Raw genomic sequence first — 21,658 nt, 5'->3', positions numbered from 1 at the left:
CAATGGTGACGACGATGGGCGAATATGTCCCTTCTCCAGGGACTCCTTCACATAACTGCGCATAGCGGTGTGTTCAGGTACGGACAAATTAAATAAACGACCCTTAGGGAATTTACTACCAGGAATCAAATCGATAGCACAATCACAATTCCTATGCGGAGGTAGGGCATCAGACTTGGACTCTTCAAATACATCCTGAAAGTCCGACAAGAACTCTGGGATGTCAGAAGGAATGGATGACGAAATAGACAAAAATGGAACATCACCATGTACTCCCTGACAACCCCAGCTGGTTACCGACATAGAGTTCCAATCCAATACTGGATTATGGGTTTGTAGCCATGGCAACCCCAACACGACCACATCATGCAAATTATGCAGTACCAAAAAGCGAATAACTTCCTGATGTGCAGGAGCCATGCACATGGTCAGCTGGGCCCAGTACTGAGGCTTATTCTTGGCCAAAGGTGTAGCATCAATTCCTCTCAACGGAATAGGACACCGCAAAGGCTCCAAGAAAAATCCACAACGTTTAGCATAATCCAAATCCATCAGATTCAGGGCAGCGCCTGAATCCACAAACGCCATGACAGAATATGATGACAAAGAGCACATTAAGGTAATGGACAAAAGGAATTTGGACTGTACAGTACCAATAACGGCAGAGCTATCGAACCGCCTAGTGCGTTTAGGACAATTAGAAATAGCATGAGTAGAATCACCACAATAGAAACACAGTCTGTTCAGACGTCTGTGTTCGTGCCGTTCTACTTTAGTCATAGTCCTGTCGCACTGCATAGGCTCAGGCTTACTCTCAGACAATACCGCCAGATGGTGCACAGATTTACGCTCGCGCAAGCGACGACCGATCTGAATGGCCAAGGACATAGACTCATTCAAACCAGCAGGCATAGGAAATCCCACCATTACATCCTTAAGAGCTTCAGAGAGACCCTTTCTGAACAAAGCCGCTAGTGCAGATTCATTCCACAGAGTGAGTACTGACCATTTCCTAAATTTCTGACAATATACTTCTACATCATCCTGACCCTGGCATAAAGCCAGCAGATTTTTCTCAGCTTGATCCACTGAATTAGGCTCATCGTAAAGCAATCCCAGCGCCTGGAAAAATGCATCAACATTACTCAATGCAGAATCTCCTGGTGCAAGAGAAAACGCCCAGTCCTGTGGGTCGCCGCGCAAAAAAGAAATAATAATCAAAACCTGTTGAATAGGATTACCAGAAGAATGAGGTTTCAAGGCCAAAAATAGCTTACAATTATTTCTGAAGCTCAGGAACTTAGTTCTGTCACCAAAAAACAAATCAGGAATCGGAATTCTTGGTTCTAGCATCGATTTCTGATCAATAGTATCTTGAATCTTTTGTACATTTACAACGAGATTATCCATTGAGGAGCACAGAGCCTGAATATCCATGTCCACAGCTGTGTCCTGAAGCACTCTAATGTCTAGGGGAAAAAAAAGACTGAAGACAGAGCTAAGAAAAAAAAAATGATGTCAGGATTTCTTTTTTCCCTCTATTGGAAATCATTGGTTTGGCTCCTTGTACTGTTATGGCTGGCAATCAGGCAACACAGCGTGCAGTAATCAGCGCACATACAGAGATCTGGCAATAACCAAAAACAATAGGACGAGCTCTGAGACGTGGAATCTCTGTAGACTGCAGTACCTGATCTATCCTCACACAACTATAAGCAGCAGTGGATTGCGCCTATCAACTACCTATGCAACTCGGCACTGCCTGAGGAGCTGACTAGCCTGAAGATAGAAATACAAGCCTGACTTACCTCAGAGAAATACCCCAAAGGAATAGGCAGCCCCCCACATATAATGACTGTTAGCAAGATGAAAAGACAAACGTAGGAATGAAATAGATTCAGCAAAGTGAGGCCCGATATTCTAGACAGAGCGAGGATAGCAAAGAGAACTATGCAGTCTACAAAAAACCCTAAAACGAAAACCACGCAAAGGGGCAAAAAGACCCACCGTGCCGAACTAACAGCACGGCGGTGCACCCCTTTGCTTCTCAGAGCTTCCAGCAAAAGTTAATAGCAAGCTGGACAGAAAAAACAGAAAACAAACTAGAAGCACTTATCTAGCAGAGCAGCAGGCCCAAGGAAAGATGCAGTAGCTCAGATCCAACACTGGAACATTGACAAGGAGCAAGGAAGACAGACTCAGGTGGAGCTAAATAGCAAGGCAGCCAACGAGCTCACCAAAACACCTGAGGGAGGAAGCCCAGAGACTGCAATACCACTTGTGACCACAGAAGTGAACTCAGCCACAGAATTCACAACACAGGAGACAACATTTGTCCAGTATGGTTACAAACTATTTTTCATCCCTTATCGATGTTCTCCCTCAACCGTCATTCCCATTTGATTACTGGGCATCAAAATTAGACACCTGGCCAGAATTGGCAGAATATGCATTGCAGGAGCTTGCTTGCCCGGCAGCTAGTGTCCTATCAGAAAGAGTATTCAGTGCTGCAGGTTCAATACTAACAGAAAAAAGGACTCGTCTGGCTACCCAAAATGTAGATGATCTAACCTTCATTAAAATGAACCACAACTGGATTTCGAAATCTTTTGCCCCACCTTGCCCGGCTGACACCTAGCTTTCCTATGAAAAGGTCTTGCCTGTGGACTATTCTGAATGCCTTTTCCAATCTCGTAATTTTCTGCACCTGATTGTCCAGCATACGACATGTTTACACCTCACTAAATGGCCAAACTCCCCACACGGGGCCGTGGTATCGACACTTGGCGACAGCACCCGTGAGAGTGCTGTTTGTCTGAAGAGGTGGGTGTGCCCGCTTTTGGTCGACGGCACTGCCACTGGGTCCCTCCTAGTACAATAAAGTGTCTCTGGCGGTGGTGGTGCGCACCCAACGTCAGACACACCGTTGTAATATGAGGGGCCCTGGGCCTGTACCGCCGGCCACAAGACAGTTCCCCCCCCCAGCTCAAACAGTGCTCTACCACTTGCAAAATTATCTCACAGCTCCACCAATGTTTAGTCTATGCGCTGACATCCTTCAATGCCTGCCACTGACAATACCATTGTATTGACATTTTTGTTATGTTAGGCCTTCGATGCCTGTCTGTGGTCACTCCTTCCACTAGGCCTCCACTGACCACACCACTGCTGCCCGTGTACCCCTGGAACCAATTTAAAATTGCCTACAGCCATGTGTTATTATTTTAGGCCTTCGATGCCTGTCTGTGGTCACTCCTTCCACTAGGCCTCCACTGACCACACCACTGCTGCCTGTGTACCCCTGGAACCAATTTAAAATTGCCTACAGCCATATGTTATTATTTTAGGCCTTCGATGCCTGTCTGCGGTCACTCCTTCCACTAGGCCTCCACTGACCACACCACTGCTGCCCGTGTACCCCTGGAACCAATTTAAAATTGCCTACAGCCATGTGTTATTATTTTAGGCCTTCGATGCCTGTCTGCGGTCACTCCTTCCACTAGGCCTCCACTGACCACACCACTGCTGCCCGTGTACCCCTGGAACCAATTTAAAATTGCCTACAGCCATGTGTTATTATTTTAGGCCTTCGATGCCTGTCTGTGGTCACTCCTTCCACTAGGCCTCCACTGACCACACCACTGCTGCCCGTGTACCCCTGGAACCAATTTAAAATTGCCTACAGCCATGTGTTATTATTTTAGGCCTTCGATGCCTGTCTGCGGTCACTCCTTCCACTAGTCCTCCACTGACCACACCACTGCTGCCCGTGTACCCCTGGAACCAACATCAGAAAATATAAAAATAAGTATTTTGCTTATAAAAAAGAAAATACTGGAGAGATATCAAATGCAGACATTTTAACATTAAAAACAAACACATACAACAAAAATCTGGTACAGTACTAAAAATGGCCACCAGCTACAATAACTTTCTCCTGCAAGTAGTTAACTGAAAGGTTTTTTCAATTTTAAACACAGATATGGCATCCACCGAGTGTTGTCCTGTCGCGTCTTCTTTATATTATTGCCAAGAAGATGCAAAACAATGAAAATAATAAAATCATTATTTACCAAAAAAATAGAGTAAGTCAAAACCACATTGCAAATAAACATTCATTACAAATAAAGAAGCAGGGCGCGTCCGAGGGTGAGTATATACCTAATAAGAATATAATCACCCTCGGACGCGCCCTGCTTCTTTCCGACAGCCTTCCTTCCTAAGAATCAGCTCTTCCGTGGTGTAGAGAGAGGGTTTGTTACACTCCAAGGTGTTCCCCAGGTTGCCTTTCCTGAGCTTCGATCTTCCGGCTCTCGTTTAGTAGTTGTTGGAAACTACGCTGCATTAGGCCTACAAATTGGGTATGGGGTGTAGAGAGATGGTGTGTTCCACTCCAAGGTGTTCTCCAGGTTGCCTTTCCTGAGCTTCGATCTTCCGGCTCTCGTTTAGTAGTTGTTGGAAACTACGCTGCATTAGGCCTACAAATTGGGTATGGGGTGTAGAGAGATGGTGTGTTCCACTCCAAGGTGTTCCCCAGGTTTCCTCGCCAATGCTTCGATCATCATGCTCTCGTTTAGTAGTTGTTGGAAACTACGCTGCATTAGGCCTACAAATTGGGTATGGGGTGTAGAGAGATGGTGTGTTCCACTCCAAGGTGTTCCCCAGGTTTCCTCGCCAATGCTTCGATCATCATGCTCTCGTTTAGTAGTTGTTGGAAACTACGCTGCATTGGGCCTACAAATTGGGTATGGGGTGTAGAGAGATGGTGTGTTCCACTCCAAGGTGTTCCCCAGGTTGCCTTTCCTGAGCTTCGATCTTCCGGTTCTCGTTTAGTAGTTGTTGGAAACTACACTGTATTAGGCCTACAAATTGGGTATGGGGTGTAGAGAGATGGTGTGTTCCACTGTAGAGAGATGGTGTGTTCCACTCCAAGGTGTTCCCCAGGTTTCCTCGCCAATGCTTCGATCATCATGCTCTCGTTTAGTAGTTGTTGGAAACTACGCTGCATTAGGCCTACAAATTGGGTATGGGGTGTAGAGAGATGGTGTGTTCCACTCCAAGTTGTTCCCCAGGTTTCCTCGCCAATGCTTCGATCATCATGCTCTTGTTTAGTAGTTGTTGGAAACTACGCTGCATTGGGCCTACAAATTGGGTATGGGGTGTAGAGAGATGGTGTGTTCCACTCCAAGGTGTTCCACAGGTTGCCTTTCCTGAGCTTCGATCTTCCGGCTCTCGTTTAGTAGTTGTTGGAAACTACGCTGCATTAGGCCTACAAATTGGGTATGGGGTGTAGAGAGATGGTGTGTTGCACTCCAAGGTGTTCTCCAGGTTGCCTTTCCTGAGCTTCGATCTTCCGGCTCTCGTTTAGTAGTTGTTGGAAACTATGCTGCATTAGGCCTACAAATTGGGTATGGGGTGTAGAGAGATGGTGTGTTCCACTGTAGAGAGATGGTGTGTTCCACTCCAAGGTGTTCCCCAGGTTTCCTCGCCAATGCTTCGATCATCATGCTCTCGTTTAGTAGTTGTTGGAAACTACGCTGCATTAGGCCTACAAATTGGGTATGGGGTGTAGAGAGATGGTGTGTTCCACTCCAAGGTGTTCTCCAGGTTGCCTTTCCTGAGCTTCGATCTTCCGGCTCTCGTTTAGTAGTTGTTGGAAACTATGCTGCATTAGGCCTACAAATTGGGTATGGGGTGTAGAGAGATGGTGTGTTCCACTGTAGAGAGATGGTGTGTTCCACTCCAAGGTGTTCCCCAGGTTTCCTCGCCAATGCTTCGATCATCATGCTCTCGTTTAGTAGTTGTTGGAAACTACACTGCATTAGGCCTACAAATTGGGTATGGGGTGTAGAGAGATGGTGTGTTCCACTCCAAGGTGTTCCCCAGGTTTCCTCGCCAATGCTTCGATCATCATGCTCTCGTTTAGTAGTTGTTGGAAACTACGCTGCATTGGGCCTACAAATTGGGTATGGGGTGTAGAGAGATGGTGTGTTCCACTCCAAGGTGTTCCCCAGGTTGCCTTTCCTGAGCTTCGATCTTCCGGCTCTCGTTTAGTAGTTGTTGGAAACTACGCTGCATTAGGCCTACAAATTGGGTATGGGGTGTAGAGAGATGGTGTTTTCTACTCCAAGGTGTTCTCCAGGTTGCCTTTCCTGAGCTTCGATCTTCCGGCTCTCGTTTAGTAGTTGTTGGAAACTACGCTGCATTAGGCCTACAAATTGGGTATGGGGTGTAGAGAGATGGTGTGTTCCACTGTAGAGAGATGGTGTGTTCCACTCCAAGGTGTTCCCCAGGTTTCCTCGCCAATGCTTCGATCATCATGCTCTCGTTTAGTAGTTGTTGGAAACTACGCTGCATTAGGCCTACAAATTGGGTATGGGGTGTAGAGAGATGGTGTGTTCCACTCCAAGGTGTTCTCCAGGTTGCCTTTCCTGAACTTCTATCTTCAGGCTCTCATTAAATTGTGGTTAAACGGAACAACTGCATTTGGCGTACTAGTTGGTTTGGGGCCTACTATCGGTGTCTGCCGCTCCTTGCTGTTCTCCTGGTTTCCTGTCCTGAAATTCCGTTTTCAGGCGCTCGTTAAGTAGTTGGTAATGTTAGACTGCATTTGGCCTACTAGTTGGGTTGGGGCCTACTATCGGTGTCTGCCACTCCTTGCTGTTCTCCTCCACTGAACAAAGCTGTGCCGCCTGTTTACTACTGTTGCCAATTTTGAACTGCATTTCGACTACTTACTGATTTGGGCCTACTCTCTGTGTCAGCCTCTCATTCCAGTTGTCCTCCACTGCAATGCCCCCTGATTAGTCCTGTGTTACCAATTTTGAACTGCATTTAGCCCACTTTATTCTTTGGGCCTATATCTGTGTTTCCTCCTCATCCTGCCCATTGCCCAGCCAGTGATAGATGAGTCTGCTGGTACATTGACCCATAACGCAACATTTCCCGTGCACGCTACACTGCAAGATTGTGACCCTGCTGAAAGTCAGGTCCCCCTTCCCGCATACCATACCACCTTACACGGGGACAAACAGGAAGGTGCAGATGAAAGTGCAGGTTCCTTCATCAGGTGGGGGGAGGAATACTAGTTGGCGACGTCACTGGCACAGGGCCTCCCATAGTACGCAAAAGTGTTGCTGCCGGTGGGAGGCGCCCCCGCCGTGCAAACACCGCTGTACTTTGAGGGGCCCTGTGCCAGTGCCAATGCCAACGAGTGGGCCCCCCCTGCTTGCTCAGGTTCACAGCACTTGCAAAGTTGAAATACTTACCTCTCCCTGCTCCACTGCCGTGACGTGGTCCAGATTTCCTGGGCCCACTAATTACTTGAACCAGCCCTACCCACCACAACTTTAGCCAAATGAACCCCAATTTCAAATGCCTTCCAATTATTATAAGGTAAATTACGCTTGACAAGCTTCATTAAGAAGAATGGATGGTTTTGACATTAAAATGGGCACTCTAGGTGTTTTCCTGGCCCCCACTCACTGCCGACTATGCTGCCCCATTGACTTGCATTGGGTTTCGTGTTTCGGTCGATCCCGACTTTACGTCATAATCGGCCGATTTCACTCGACCCGACTTTTGAGATAGTCGGGTTTCGCGAAACCCGGCTCGACTCTAAAAAGGTCAAGGTCGCTCAACTCTAGTTTTGACTATCCGCTTGCTCAACCCCTTTGCTCTGATCCGCTATTCTCCTGACTTCAGACTATAACACGACTTTGCCTTTCTATTTTCCCTTTTGCTTATGTGCTTTCTTGGTATCTGATCCCAGAACGTTTCACTATCCTGCCTCACAGCCTGTCCGTGAACTGTAACTAGTGTTGCAGTGCTCCACAGGAATTAAATCAATGTATTAGGAAAAAACTAACATTTTAAATTTTCCAAGAAAAATCTTCATTTAGCCCCAAATTTTCCATTTTTACAAGGAGAACAGTAGAAAATTAACCAATTTATTGTGCAATTTCTTCTGAGTGTGCAAATACACCATATGTGGAGGAAAACTACTGTTTGGGTGCACAGCAAACATCACAACAGAAGGAGTATCATTTGAATTTTGGAGTGCAAAATTTGTTGGAACAGATAGCGGATGTCATGTTGTCACGCTGGGTGAAGGATAAGTGCACAACAACAGTGAGGGGGAGGGGGGAGCCCAAACACTAGGAAAGAGGGGAACACTTAGCTTGAGAAGACAGCTGAGATGTCATGCCAGCAATCCTCCAAGAATCATCTGACAAGGAACTTACAAATAGACAGACAAGAGCTAACACCAGCACCGTGCTACATCAATTGAATGTATTTAAGCCTACATCACAGGTGTGTAATTAGCAGCAGAAGGTGAAGGTAACTGATGGGTCCTAGAGGGAGAAGGAGATCGCTCCATAACAGAGATGGAAAAATCAAGAAGGTGCTTAAGCTAATCACAAAGACCTTCACATCTGACACACCCGTGACACACGTTTGCAAAGCCCCTGAAGTGACTAAGCAGTGGAAACCCCCACAAGTGACTCATTTTGGATACGACACCCCTGAAGGAATTTATCTAGAGATGTGGTGAGCTCCTTGAATCCACATAGGATTTACAGACTTTTATACCGTTGTGCTGTGAAAATGGAAAAAATTTTTTATTTCACACAAAAATGTTGCTCTAGCAACAGATATTTCATAATCAAAAGATTGGCAGGGGAAAATAGACTATACAATTTGTTATGCAATTTATCCCAAGGTCCAGATAGCACATATGTGGTGGGAAACTACTGTTTGGATACATAGCAGTGCTCAGAAGGGAAGGAGCACCAATTGAATTCTGGAGCGCAATTATGGCTGGAACAGATTGCAGATGCCATGTCACATTTGAAGTGCCTATGACATGCCAAAACAGCAGAAACCCCTACAAGTGACCGCATTTTGGGAACTATGCCTCTTGAGGAATTCATCTAGTCATGTAGCAAGCATTTTTAATCCTCAGGTGATGGACAGAATTGTATAACATTGGGCAGCGTCAATGGAAAAATCATCATCATTTATCCCACATAAATGTTACTTTAGCCCAAAGTTTGCAATTTTCAAAAGGCATAATAGGAGACGATGGACCACAAAATATGTTACACAATTTTTCCTGAATACCGGACCGATACCTCATATGCAGTTGAAAACTACTTTTGAGGCACAGTGCAAAGCTCAGAAGGGAAGAAGCGCCATACTGTAGTGCACATTTTGCTGGAATGGTGTGATGGTGCCATGCCACATTGGTAGTGCCTTTGCTGAGGTGCCAGAACAGCAGAATACCACAAAAATGTAGTTTGAAAACAAATTATCATAGAATAGTCTATAAAAAGTCAAACAACATTTTTTGGGGTAAAAATGTAACAATTTTTTCTTCACCGCCCAAAGGTATGGAGTTCTGTGATACATACAGTATGTGTTGTCAATATGATCCCTGCACCCTTTTATGTATTCATTGATATGTAAAATGGGGTCACTTATGGGGAGATGCTGCTGTTCTGGCACTATAGGATCTGTATATTGAGACTGAAAACAAATTATCGTAGAATAGTCTGCAAAGAGTCAGACTTCATATATGCAGAGCCTTTAAGTGCCAGAAGAGCAGAAAATCCCCCCCAAACATGTGAACCTATTTTAGAAATTACACTACAGTGTGAATTTATCTACAGGTGCAGTGATGATTATGACTATGGATATTATCCAGAAACAAGCATCAGTGAAAATTGCAAATCTGCTATAGCAGTGGCCGTACATTGTAGTGTTTATACATTGTGCTCAGTTCGTGTTTCTGGACATAAGGACTCCTTAAATTATTCCAGAGCTTATGCGCTAGCAGTAACGTTAAACACCCTATATTCCAATTAACAGATGACGGACCTCAGTGGGGACTTTCTTTTTTTATGGATTAAGTTGAAACTTTTATTTGGAACATTTTACATACAGTAACATTTAATTATTCTGTGCTCTACGCTGAGCACGTCAAGGATTCCATCTAATTCTCCAAATGGAAGATGAAATTCTCAAGGGATCTATTCACTGTACATGAAGAAGCAGAGTTACTCTGGACTCAGTTTGGCCTCTGTTCAGCAGTGTCCTTTTGGGAGATGCACAAAATTGTCATCTATAACACTTTTATGCGTGCTTAAAGAGTCAGACACCAATTGATCATAGGTTAGACAGTCCACAGTGTCTCAATCTACATCATTATAGTGAATCTTCCGTGGTGGGGTCTTTCTGAGTCACGTATTTTAGAGATTTACATGGAAACCCCGCTGTAGGCACTCAGCATAGAATGCAGGATAAGAGTGCGCCAAGCCATATCTTTGGGAGGCAGAAAGAACAGATCAACTGCGTGTAAAGAATGTGTTTTATTTATTTGTTATATTGTTCCTCGGGGTAAGTGATAAGACTACTTAATTCTTCGAGTCGGTGCCATTACAGCAATAGATTTATGTAGTATTTTTAATGTTTGGCTGCTGTCACACACTAAAAGACACTTTTTGCAAAACAAGGTTTTTGATTTGCCATATTTTGAGATCTATAATTTTTCTATATTTCTGCCAACAGAGTCATGTGAGGTCTTGTTTTTTTCTGGGAGAATTGACGTTTTTATTGGTAACATTTTCGGACACAATGTTTTTGATTGCTTTCTAATCCAATTTTTGGGAGGCTGAACAAAAACCAGCAATTCAGGAATTTTTATTTTTTATGGCATTCACCGTGTGTTAACAGTGATAAGACAACTTTATTTTCTGAATCAGTACAATTGCAGCGATACCAATTTTATTTTTCTGCTGACGGAGCTGGAGTATGGCTTGGTTTTTTTCTGGTCACAATGATCTTTGATTGCTTTCTACTCTGATTTTTCAGAGGCAGAATGAACAAAAACCAGCAATTCAGGAATTTTTATATTTTTTTTCTGTTCACTGTGTGTTAACAGTGATAGGACAACTTTATTCTCTGGCTCAGTACAAGGCAATATTGCCTTGCACAGGCGTGTACTACGGAGGACAGAGAATGAACTTCAATCCAATATTGCAGCCAGCATGCAGCCAGGGGTAAGGAAAGGGTGAATCAAACACCCGAAAACCCCCGCCTCTATGGCTGAAAATTGTTCCCTCCAAATTCTGGTGACAGTGTCCCTTTAAAGTGCACTGGTGTCTAAGGCCATGTTCCCATGCTGTATTATTTTATATTGCATTTTTCTGTGCAGAAAATTAACTGCGTTTTACAGTTCAAACAAAGTGGATACGATTGCGATTTCATGAGAACTGATGTTGTGTGACAATGTGGCTCTGTGCATGCTTTTATCAGACGGAGCAACCTGATTTCTCATATTTAACCTGTTCCTCTACCATATGTTTTGCTTTATAGTTACAACTCCAACATAGTCTTACGGTATATATTATTAATGAGGCAAAAACTACTTTATATAATAAGAACATGTACACTGGAATTACAAATACTAATCAAGTTTCTATTTTCTATTTACCGTACTTAAATTCAGTTTTTTTCAACCAAATTTTAGTTATGATCTCTTCCAAATATGTATACATTTTTCTGTTGTCTTGTTGTATGGTTTAAATAGTCAGACGCTATATTTTGTCATATATACACATACATGCGTACATATAAAATTATACACAGCAGGTTTTTTACTATGGGGGCAGTAAAGTCATAGTAATCATTCAGAAGTCGACCTTTGTTTTTCAGACACATTTTATATATTTTTCACAGTATTCCACTGATAATTGAAGTTTACGATTTATTCATCTTGTAAGGACTAAAAAACATTATGGCTGCAGTACAGGACATAGGACATTTCCCATGTCAAGTACTGTACTTTTAAGTACCCTCTAGCATTTCCTGTTATTCTGGAAGCACAGGTTAAAGAGCACTGTGCTTTATACATTTTGTGAAGGGTATGACCGAAAAAGCGGAAGGTAAAGTCCAAGTTTTAAAAAATCTGCAAATTCTCTGTCTCATTAATTTCTGTAGATGCGCTATTTTTATTACCTCCAAATTATATTAATGGTGGCAGCTCACAGTGGTGGGAACAGTTTAACATTTTTTTTTTAATTCTCATATTTTTTGTGATGAACCTTAGGACAACTGAATTATTAACATCATATCTAAATTGCAATGGTTTATTCCAGAAATTACATGTATCATTTTATGGGAAACAATAAAAATGTTTTTTACCCTATTCGTTGGACTTTTAGGCTCTGCCTCTTTTTGATGGAGGCCGAACATCTATAATTAAGTGCAGCCACAAATTCTCAATTGGATGAAAGCCTGGACTCCAAATTGGTCACTTAAGGACACCACTATTGTTATTTTAAACCATTCTTTGGAACTATGTAAGGGGGATTGTTGTCTTGGTGGAAAATAAATCTCTCAAATTGCAGTTCTCTTGTACAAATCAATAGAGTTGAAATCTAAATTCTCTTTTATTCATTTTACCCTCAAGCTTTATACGTATTCTGGGGATTGATGCAAAAGAGCCATGCCTACTGCATGGTGTGGCCACCATCATGTTTTATGGGGTGTTTTTGGCAGCATGCAGTATTTAGCTTTCTTCCTCTCTAAATTTTATGGCCAAAATACTCAGTTTTTAGAGATTTAATCAATGGAAGCTTGTAATAGTTTCAAACTTGTCATATGTCTCTTGGTACCTGTTCCATCCATGCCCTTCTTGGTTAACAGGATTAGTATTAGATTAAGTTAGAATAGTTAAGAAATGTGGTGTTTTACTTTTTCTCTATGTAATGACAGTAAATGGGCTCTTCCCAGGATTGAGCTACAGAGGTCTGCTGTGTGTGCTGGCGGATGAGCTGCCTTCCATTGCCCCCAATACAGGGAAACTAACACTATTCTCTTCTATTTAGAGACCAATTTATACAGACCAACTGGCCACGCTAAAAGACCACAAATCGGTCCTTTAATATAGATTTAAACCGGCAAACCGGGGTAAGTGATGTCACCAATTTTGCACTGCGCACCAGCATTTGGTTAATTGATCGAGTGATTGGCACTCTGAAAACACTGAAAGATTATCATGAAATAATTATTCTCATAAGAACGCTTGTCCATGATAATCTTTCAGTATAAATGCAGTTTCTCTCCTATCCAGTGTCCTCGCTCACCAAGGTGAGATTTTTATTGGATGAACAGATTTATGGACATTTACAAAGACATGGAAATATGGAACATCTAATTAGATTACTGAGAGGCAAACAAGATTTATTACCAATAGAACAGTTTTTGTTTCTTCTGTCGTTATCCATTTTAAAGTGATGCTCTTCCCATTTACATAAATTGCTAAATCTCCCCTTCACCCAAATGGATGTAGACCACATATTTTCTCTGTAGGCATTTGCGTTTTCTTTTTTGACTATAGTTTTGTGGTATACGCCCAGTTGTTTGAAGGGGAACCTTACACCATTACTAATAGAGGGTATAACTTTGGAATGGAGGGGCACAAAAATTGGAGGAGGCAGTCAATTTTAAAAAATGCAGTGAAAGGTCCTCTGTAAAGTATAATGCATAAGTTAGCTGTTTAAATGGCATCTTGGGCAGGTCATGAACATAGGCTACTAACAACAAGAAAAAATGGATATTGCCTCTAGGTGACCATATGTTGCATAATGAGTGGCAATTGCTTTGTGGACAAAATTTGTTCTGCAAAACACAGTGCATTGCCAATTGTTGCAGTTTTGTGCTAAGTACAGATGAAACACAAAAAAACAGGGTAATTTGCAGTAAGCTGTTTGCACTTGAACAGTGCCAAAGAGCACAAAACCGAAAAAGACAAAAAAGCGTTTCATTATTTTTTTTTATAAACAATAACCATTTTAGATTGCTCTAAAAGGTTTCACTTTTTTAAGGCTCTATGGAATCGATTCATCATAGCTTTTGCATTTTTTTTGGTCTAGTTTTATGTATTACTGGGCTGTTTTTATCTGCGCCTGTGTTAGTCTGTTTTTACTTTACTTTTCCAATATGGGCATGGCTTAGGCCAGGGGTAGCTTTTCATGTGGCCCGTGGGAAGGTCTCCGGAGTCCGAAATGTCCGGGCGGCAGCCGCATCCTACCGGCTGCCGGCCCTTCAACTCCAAGCGCACGGTGCGCAGCGTTCATCACAGAATGCTGCCTGCCCTGCACATGAATGATGTCATCGGGGTGGGCAGGGTTAGTGATGGGCATGGCTAGCACCAAATGCTCTCCTGTCCCAGAAGAGGAGCTGCTGCCAGAGAGATCTCTGTGCTGGCAGCTCTGTGTCTGCAGGTGGTCTTCTGTGTCCCTCAGCTAATCTATGTATCCACTGTGATCTCTGTGCCCCCCCACTATGTGCCCCAGTAAGATCTTTGCTCCCCCAACTATAAGCTCACTGATTTGTGCCTCCCAGTTATGTGCCCCATGTCTTCTCTGTGCCCCTCCTGTGATCCCTGTCACCTCAGATTTGTGCCCCCTGTGATTTCTGTGCCCCCTGTGATTTCTGTGCCCCTCAGTGATCTCTGTTCCCCCTGAGATCTCTCTACACCCTGCAGCTATATGCCCCCTGTGATTTTTGTGTCCTCCAGCTATATTCCCCTGTGATCTCTGTGCCCCCCAGCTATGTGCCCCCTGTGACCTCTGTTCCTCCTGTGATCTCTCTGCCCCTCAGCTATATGCCCCCTGTGATTTGTGCCCCCAACTATGTGCCCCCTGTGATCTCTGTGGCTCCCAGCTTTGTGCCCACTGTGATCCCTGTACCCCGCTTTGTACCCCTTGTGATGTCTGTGCCCTCCAGTTATATACCCCCCGTGATCTCTGTGCCCCCCCGCTATGTGCATCCCTGTGATCTCTGTGTCTCCCAGCTTTGTGCCCCCTGTGATCCCTGTGCCCCCTGATATGTACTTCATGTGATATTTGTGCTCCCATGTGATCTGTGCCCCTTGTTATCTCTGTCCCCTCCAGCTATGTGCCCCCCAGCTATGTGCCCATCCGTGATCTGTGTCCCCCAGCTATGTGCCCTCCTTTGATCTTTGTGCCCCCCCTGTGATTTCTGTGCCCCCTGTGATCTTCGTGCCACCCTTGGAAAAGCAGCTTTGAGAAGCAACATGATCATCATCACCTAACATCACAGCTGCACCAAACAGAAGCAGCTCCAGCCGTCACATTAAGGGTGAGTTACCGTAATTAATTGTTTGACTAAATATACCGGGGTAATTTTCAAGGTGATGTTTTTTATGTGACCGCTCGATGATGGTAGAAATGTCCAAATGGCCCCTTGGATAGAAAAAGGTTCCGCACCTCTGGTTTAGGTATTCCAGATGTTTTCAACCAATTGATCATTTTCAACTTTTAGAAAAGTTGTAACATTTTTGCACACATGTACTACAGTCAGCATCGGACTGGAGCACCTTGGGCCCACCAGAGAAAATCATTCTTGGGGCCCACTATGTAGCTACATAGAAATAAATACAAGACCACCAATTGTGCGGTAAAACACGCTAATATCAGGGTATAAGGTAGTACACGTCATAATTATGTAGCAGGGGTTGGAGTAGCCCCATTATAGAAAATGAAATAGCTCCCTCATAGAATATAATGTTGCCCCCTCATAGAATATACAGTAGCCCCTTCATAGAATATAATGTAGCCTCCATCATTGAAAATAATGTACCCCCTCATAGAATATTATGCAGCCCCCCCATAGAATATAATGCAGCCTCCCATAGGGTATAATGTAGCATCCCACAAAATATAATGCAACCACTCATAAGGTATAATGCAGCCCCCCATAAAATATAATGTAGCACCCTCATAGGTTATAATGCAGTACCCCTCATACAGTATAATGCAGCCCCGCCACAGAATATTATGTAGCCCCCTCAGAGTATAATGCAAACCCCCTCATAAGGTATAATGCAGCCCCACATAGGGCATAATTCTGCCCCCTCATATAGTATGATGTAGCCCCTCCAGGATTTAATGTAGTCCCGTGAGAGAATAATGCAGCACCCACACAGAATATAATGCAGCTTCCCCACAGAATATAATGTAGCCCCCTCATAGGGTATAATGCAGCCCCCCTCCACCTCCATCATTGTTCTCCCCCTCCACCCCATCATTGTCCTCATCACCAACTCCATCATTGCCTTCTCACCCACCACCCCCATCATTGCCCATTGCACCACCTCAATCATTGCCTCCTCCATCACCACCACCATTGTCCTTTCCACCATTACCATAATTGTCCTTTATACCACAACCTTCATTGCTTTCTCCCCATCACCCCCATCATTGTCCATTCCAACACCACCATCTTTGCCTCCCACCACCATCATTGTCCTCATTACCTCCTCCATCATTGCCTTCTCACCCACCACCCCATCATTGCTTTCTCCCCCACAACCCCCATCATTGCCCATTCCCCACCTCAATCACTTACTCCTCCCGCACCACCACCATTGTCCTTTCCAACACTACTATCATTGTCCTTTACATCATTGTCCTTTACACCACAACCATCATTGCTTTCTCCCCATCACCCCACCATTGCCCATTTCAACACCTCCATTACTGCCTCCCCCCAACCATCATTGCCTTCTCTCCCCCACCCCATCATTTCCCATTCCACCACCTCCATCACTGCCCATTTCAATACCTCGATCACTGCCTACCCCCACCACCTCCGTCATTGTCCTTTACACCACAACCATCATTGCTTTCTCCCCACCACCCCCATTATTGCCCATTTCAATACCTCCATCATTACCTCCCCCCACAACCCCATCATTGCTCATCCCACCACCTCCATCATTGATCATTTCAACACCTCCATCATTGCCTACCCCACCACTTCCATCATTGTCCTTTCCACCACAACCATCATTGCTTTCTCCCCCACCACCCCCATCATTGCCCATTTCAATACCTCCATCATTACCTCCCCCCACAACCCCATCATTGCCCATCCCACCACCTCCATCATTGCCTCCCCCCACAACCACCATTGCCTTCTCCACCACCCCCTCATTGCCCATTCCACCACCTCCATCATTGCCCATTTCAACATCTCCATCATTGCCTATCCCCATCACCCCCATCATTGTCCTTTCCACCACAACCATCATTGCTTTCTTCCCCACCACTCCTGCATTGCCCATTTCAACACCTCCATCATCACCTCCTCCACAGCCATCATTGCCTTCTTCCCCACCACCCCATCATTTCCCATTTCAACACCTCCATCATTGCCTCCCCATCACCCCATCATCCTTTCCATCACCATCAACATTGCCTTCTCCTCCACCACCATCATCACTGCTCTCTCCATCACCCAAATCATTGCCAATCTCCAATGCACACACACAGCAACGCACCACTCTGTAACACAAGAAACACACATACAAAGCACTGAACTGCACCACATACACACGCATGCTGACAGACACACAGCACCACTCACCTCTCCAAATGTTCCCCACAAACGCACCACATCCCGGCAGCATCTTCGTCACTGGCAGCTTTCTGTTTAAAACAGCTGCGTGCTGAATGATGACATCAAATAGCCACACTGTGTCAGACAGGAAGCATCGGGCAGCGGGCAGGAAGCAGGGCGGCATCGGTTCCCTGCAGCTCCGCTCTGCTGCCAAGCTGCAGGGATCACTCCCTGCACGCCGATTGCCCTCAGAGTTAGCCGCCCTGCAGGGGCCCACCTCTGGGGCCCCAATGCAGCTTTACAGGCAGGCACTGTTAGCTTAAGCCTGCGGCTAACACTGCCTGCTATTAAAGTGAAATGAATGTTCACTCCTCTCCACATCCATGTGGGCATGGAGAAGCATGAATATACATTTCTCTTTAGCAGCGAGGACAGGCTCCTTTCTTCAGCTGCTGCTAGTCTGGCACAGGGTGGGCCCTCTTGACTCACGGGCCCCATAGCTGCCATAGCTGCTGGGTGTGCCGCAATTAGCAACATGCCACTGGCTAGGGGCCCTTAGAGCAGTGGGGGTCCCTAGGCAGCTGCTGGCCAGTATGCCAGCAGGTGCCAGTGCCTGGGCCCACTGGAGAATCCACCGGTTCTCCGGTGGGCCAATCCAACCCTGACTACAGTCCTCCCCATGGAGGGATTTTATGTATCCCAGAAAGTTTTGCAACATATTGAAAACAGTTAAAGGCAACAAAGTTTTTTTTTAGTTTTCATTTACAGTTTACACCATTTTGGAGAATTGGGTTCTAAAAATGGCAACAAATACCGCAAGACAAAAATAAAGGTGATTTTAAATACAATAATGGCAAATTGAGGCCCTTGTGTCTAGTAGACTACTTAGCTCAGATGTTGTGTGAATTTTATGGTATAAGTTAAGTTCTCATTTTTTATTAAGGCTACGTTCAGATTAGCGTTTCCCGACGCTGCGTCGGGAAACGCAGCGGCGACGCACACGTCATGCGCCCCTATGTTTAACATGGGGGACGCATGCGTTTTTCTTGTTGCGTTTTCCGACACGTGCCTCGTTTTTGACGCTAGCGTCGGACGCAAGAAAATGCAACAAGTTGCATTTTTCTTGCGTCCGATTTCGTCAAAAAAACGACGCACGCGTCGCAAAACGCAGCGTTTTTGCGTACGTTTGCACGCGTTTTTTCGTGCGTCGTGCGCAACGCTAATCTGAACGTAGCCTAAGTCTGTCAATCTTACTTAATGTAATACCAATCTTTAAACTAAATAATTTGAAATAATTTTTTAAAGTTTAAAAATATGTCCTTACATACATTTCTTGCGTCTTCCACAGTAGTGTTGTTTAATACTTCTTCCATGTCTTTTGACCATGTGTTGAAGATCTTGATGAGATGGATTTGGATGGAAATGGTAAATCTCATTTTCATGCTCCAGTTCTTGCTGCCTCTCAACTAGAGATACCATATCTTCTTTATACATTTGTTTGTCTGTCGATCTCTTGTATAGAACATGGGGCTGATGGCCATTTGAAGTCGAGCAATTGTGCTTAAGTGCAATATGTTTGGGCAGTGGTTTCAAGAAATAATCAGCTTCTTGTGTCCTTATCAAGCCTGACTGGAAACAGAAAACATAATAAATCACAAAAAATTGCACAGGGCAAGTAAGAAATGGTCAAGAAAAATGAAATGAGAACATTTCAAACACTTTTTTTTATAAATACAGTAAAAGAAAAAAGCCATTTTATAATTTGTCAGTTAGACATGGTGCAATCATGCCATTTGAGTTTCCAGGCATTTAGACATATTCAAGTGAATTTCTCTTCCAGTTATAAATTAAAAATTATCTGCTAAATTGCTTACTATAATGTTTAGCCTTTTTCTGCTTTTTTCTCCTTTAAGCTCCAATCCATGGCAAGAAAAGGGTACTTTTGTGCCCTAAGCAGTTAAAACCAATGACTCCTCCGCACACTGGAACCCTGAGCCCCCATATAAAGGAATGGGTCAGAGACTAAGGCAACAAGACCCCTAATGCACCCCCTTCTCCCTCCGATGGCTCGGATAAAAAGTTCTGACAACCACTTGCCACTGAAATTGTAATCTGTTTATCCAAAAAATACCAGCAAAAGTGAAAAAAAAAATGTTTTACTTCAGAGGTGAGGCTTAACAGGGAGTGTGTTTTCATAGTTAGATATGGAAACATTCATTGCTAGGAGATCATTTACACAATATCAGGGGAAAATGGCGATATTCATCCCTGACATCCTATATTTTAAATGTCAAGTCCAAGGACAGTAAAGGAAACAATATACTTAATAATAATGCGGGCCATTTGGTTTCAATTAAGGTGTTCAGCTTTTAGCGATACTCCAATGGAAGGTAAAATAAAAGGATACAGATGATGATTTTTATACCTGTCATGCAACAAATACAGTTTGCAACAAAACTGATGGTGGTTCTTATGTTATATTGCTGTATGTATAGTGGTTTTGATGCTGCAGTCCTGTACTGATGGTGGTTATTGTCTTGTAATCCTGTACTGAAGGTGGTTATGGTGATATCTTCATGTAGTGACAGTTGTTCTGGTGCTGTATTCATGTACCATTTATGGTTGTAGTGCTGCATTCATCACCAGAAAAATTATCAGTGCATTAATCCAAAACTAAAATAAATCAGTACATGAATAAATCACCAGAGCAATCAATAGTACGTAAAAACAGCATAAGAAACATCATCAGTTAATTAATAGGTCACTAGAACCACCATAAGTACATGAATACATCACCAGAACCACCATCAGTAGATAAATGCATCACTAGAACCACTACCAGTACATTAATGCATTACCAGAACCTCCATGTCATGATGTGACCTGACTCAACAGGTGGTCCTTCAGGTGACCCAGCAGCACTGCAGTAACATCAAATTGCTAGCAAGGTGAAAGAAACTGACATTAACCCCCGATGGTCCAAAAGGAAAAAGTTTTAAACTGATTTGACCTAGAGCTGCCACAAATCCAAAAATGGATTGTGACACTCCATTAGTACATGAATACATCACAAGAACCACTGTTAATAAATAAATACAATACTAGTACATGAGTACATCACCAGAATCACCACCAGTACAGCAATCAACTGTAATATCAAGTCAGGCATATACATTTGTATCTCAAGAATCTACAACTCATAGTATGCCCTCAGCAATAGTAAGAAGATGTTGGAAGATGTTATCCATCAGTACTGTGGGCCATACAGGAGCCACAGTACTGATGTGATGCTGTCAGTATCAACAAGTTAACATTTGTATCCTGGTAACCCATAGGTTACATCTTTTCTGACTGAATAATTTTACTCCTTTAGTCTCCATCTGGTCCAGATGCCATGATGACTTTGCATCCACAGCTAGCTATTCTTTGCCACACCATCTGTCCCTATCAACCAGACCTATACCATGACTGTCTCCTTTCCACCATTGTCCCTTACACTCCATAGCTCCACACTGTTACCACGCCATGCTAACCTCTCTCTATATTCACATTTTGCCCTTTTTTAAACTATGTCCTCCTCCTGCCCACCATGTTGTCCTCTGCAAAATGTATCCCCTCCTCACACTCTCCTTCTACACCGTATGATGGTCATCATAGCCACGTATAGTATAATAACCACAACTGTCCCCAATATACACTATCATGTCCATCAGAGCCCATCATGTGGAATGATGTCCACAACAGCCAGCCCATTTATGTAGTATGATGTCCCCCACAGGACCCCATAAAGTATTATGATCCCACAGCCCCTTATATACAGTATAGAGTCCCCTACAGAACTCCGCACAGAAGAATATCCATCATGGCCCCCATGCAATATGATGTCCATAACAGCCTCCCATTATAAAATGTGATGACTCCACAGCACACAAGAAAGTATTATGGCCCCCTAGTCACTGATACAGTATAATGACCCTACAGTCCCTTATATACAGTATATTCCCACACAGTATGATATCCATCACAGCCCCAATATGCAGTATAATGTTCCGCACAGCCTCAAACAATATGGTTACAACAGCCCCCAATATAAGGTCCCTAAAAGCAACCAATACAGTATTGTCACCCTCTTGTTATGTCCCCACAGGCCCTAGGTATAATAGCCTCCATTCATTAGGAAAATAGAATAAAAATAAAAAAGCTGATATACACCTAATCCAGGCTGCTC

The 21,658-nt window shown here is 43.8% G+C and overlaps 1 protein-coding gene across 1 annotated transcript in view; it reads right to left on the bottom strand.

Annotated features, from left to right (window-relative positions):
* Nucleotides 1-21,658, bottom strand: part of ADAMTS16 (ADAM metallopeptidase with thrombospondin type 1 motif 16) — a 325,150-nt gene that overhangs the window by 245,789 nt on the left and 57,703 nt on the right. The window contains exon 4 of the mRNA XM_069730514.1: nt 18,759-19,059. Within this exon, the coding sequence (XP_069586615.1) occupies nt 18,759-19,059 (301 nt within the window). The remainder of the gene's footprint in view (nt 1-18,758; nt 19,060-21,658) is intronic.

This window comes from Ranitomeya imitator, chromosome 6, assembly GCF_032444005.1.
Source record: "Ranitomeya imitator isolate aRanImi1 chromosome 6, aRanImi1.pri, whole genome shotgun sequence".
Taxonomy (NCBI): Eukaryota; Metazoa; Chordata; class Amphibia; order Anura; family Dendrobatidae; genus Ranitomeya; species Ranitomeya imitator.
Note: the sequence above shows the minus strand (reverse complement) of the source record. Positions and strands in the feature narration are given on the sequence as shown.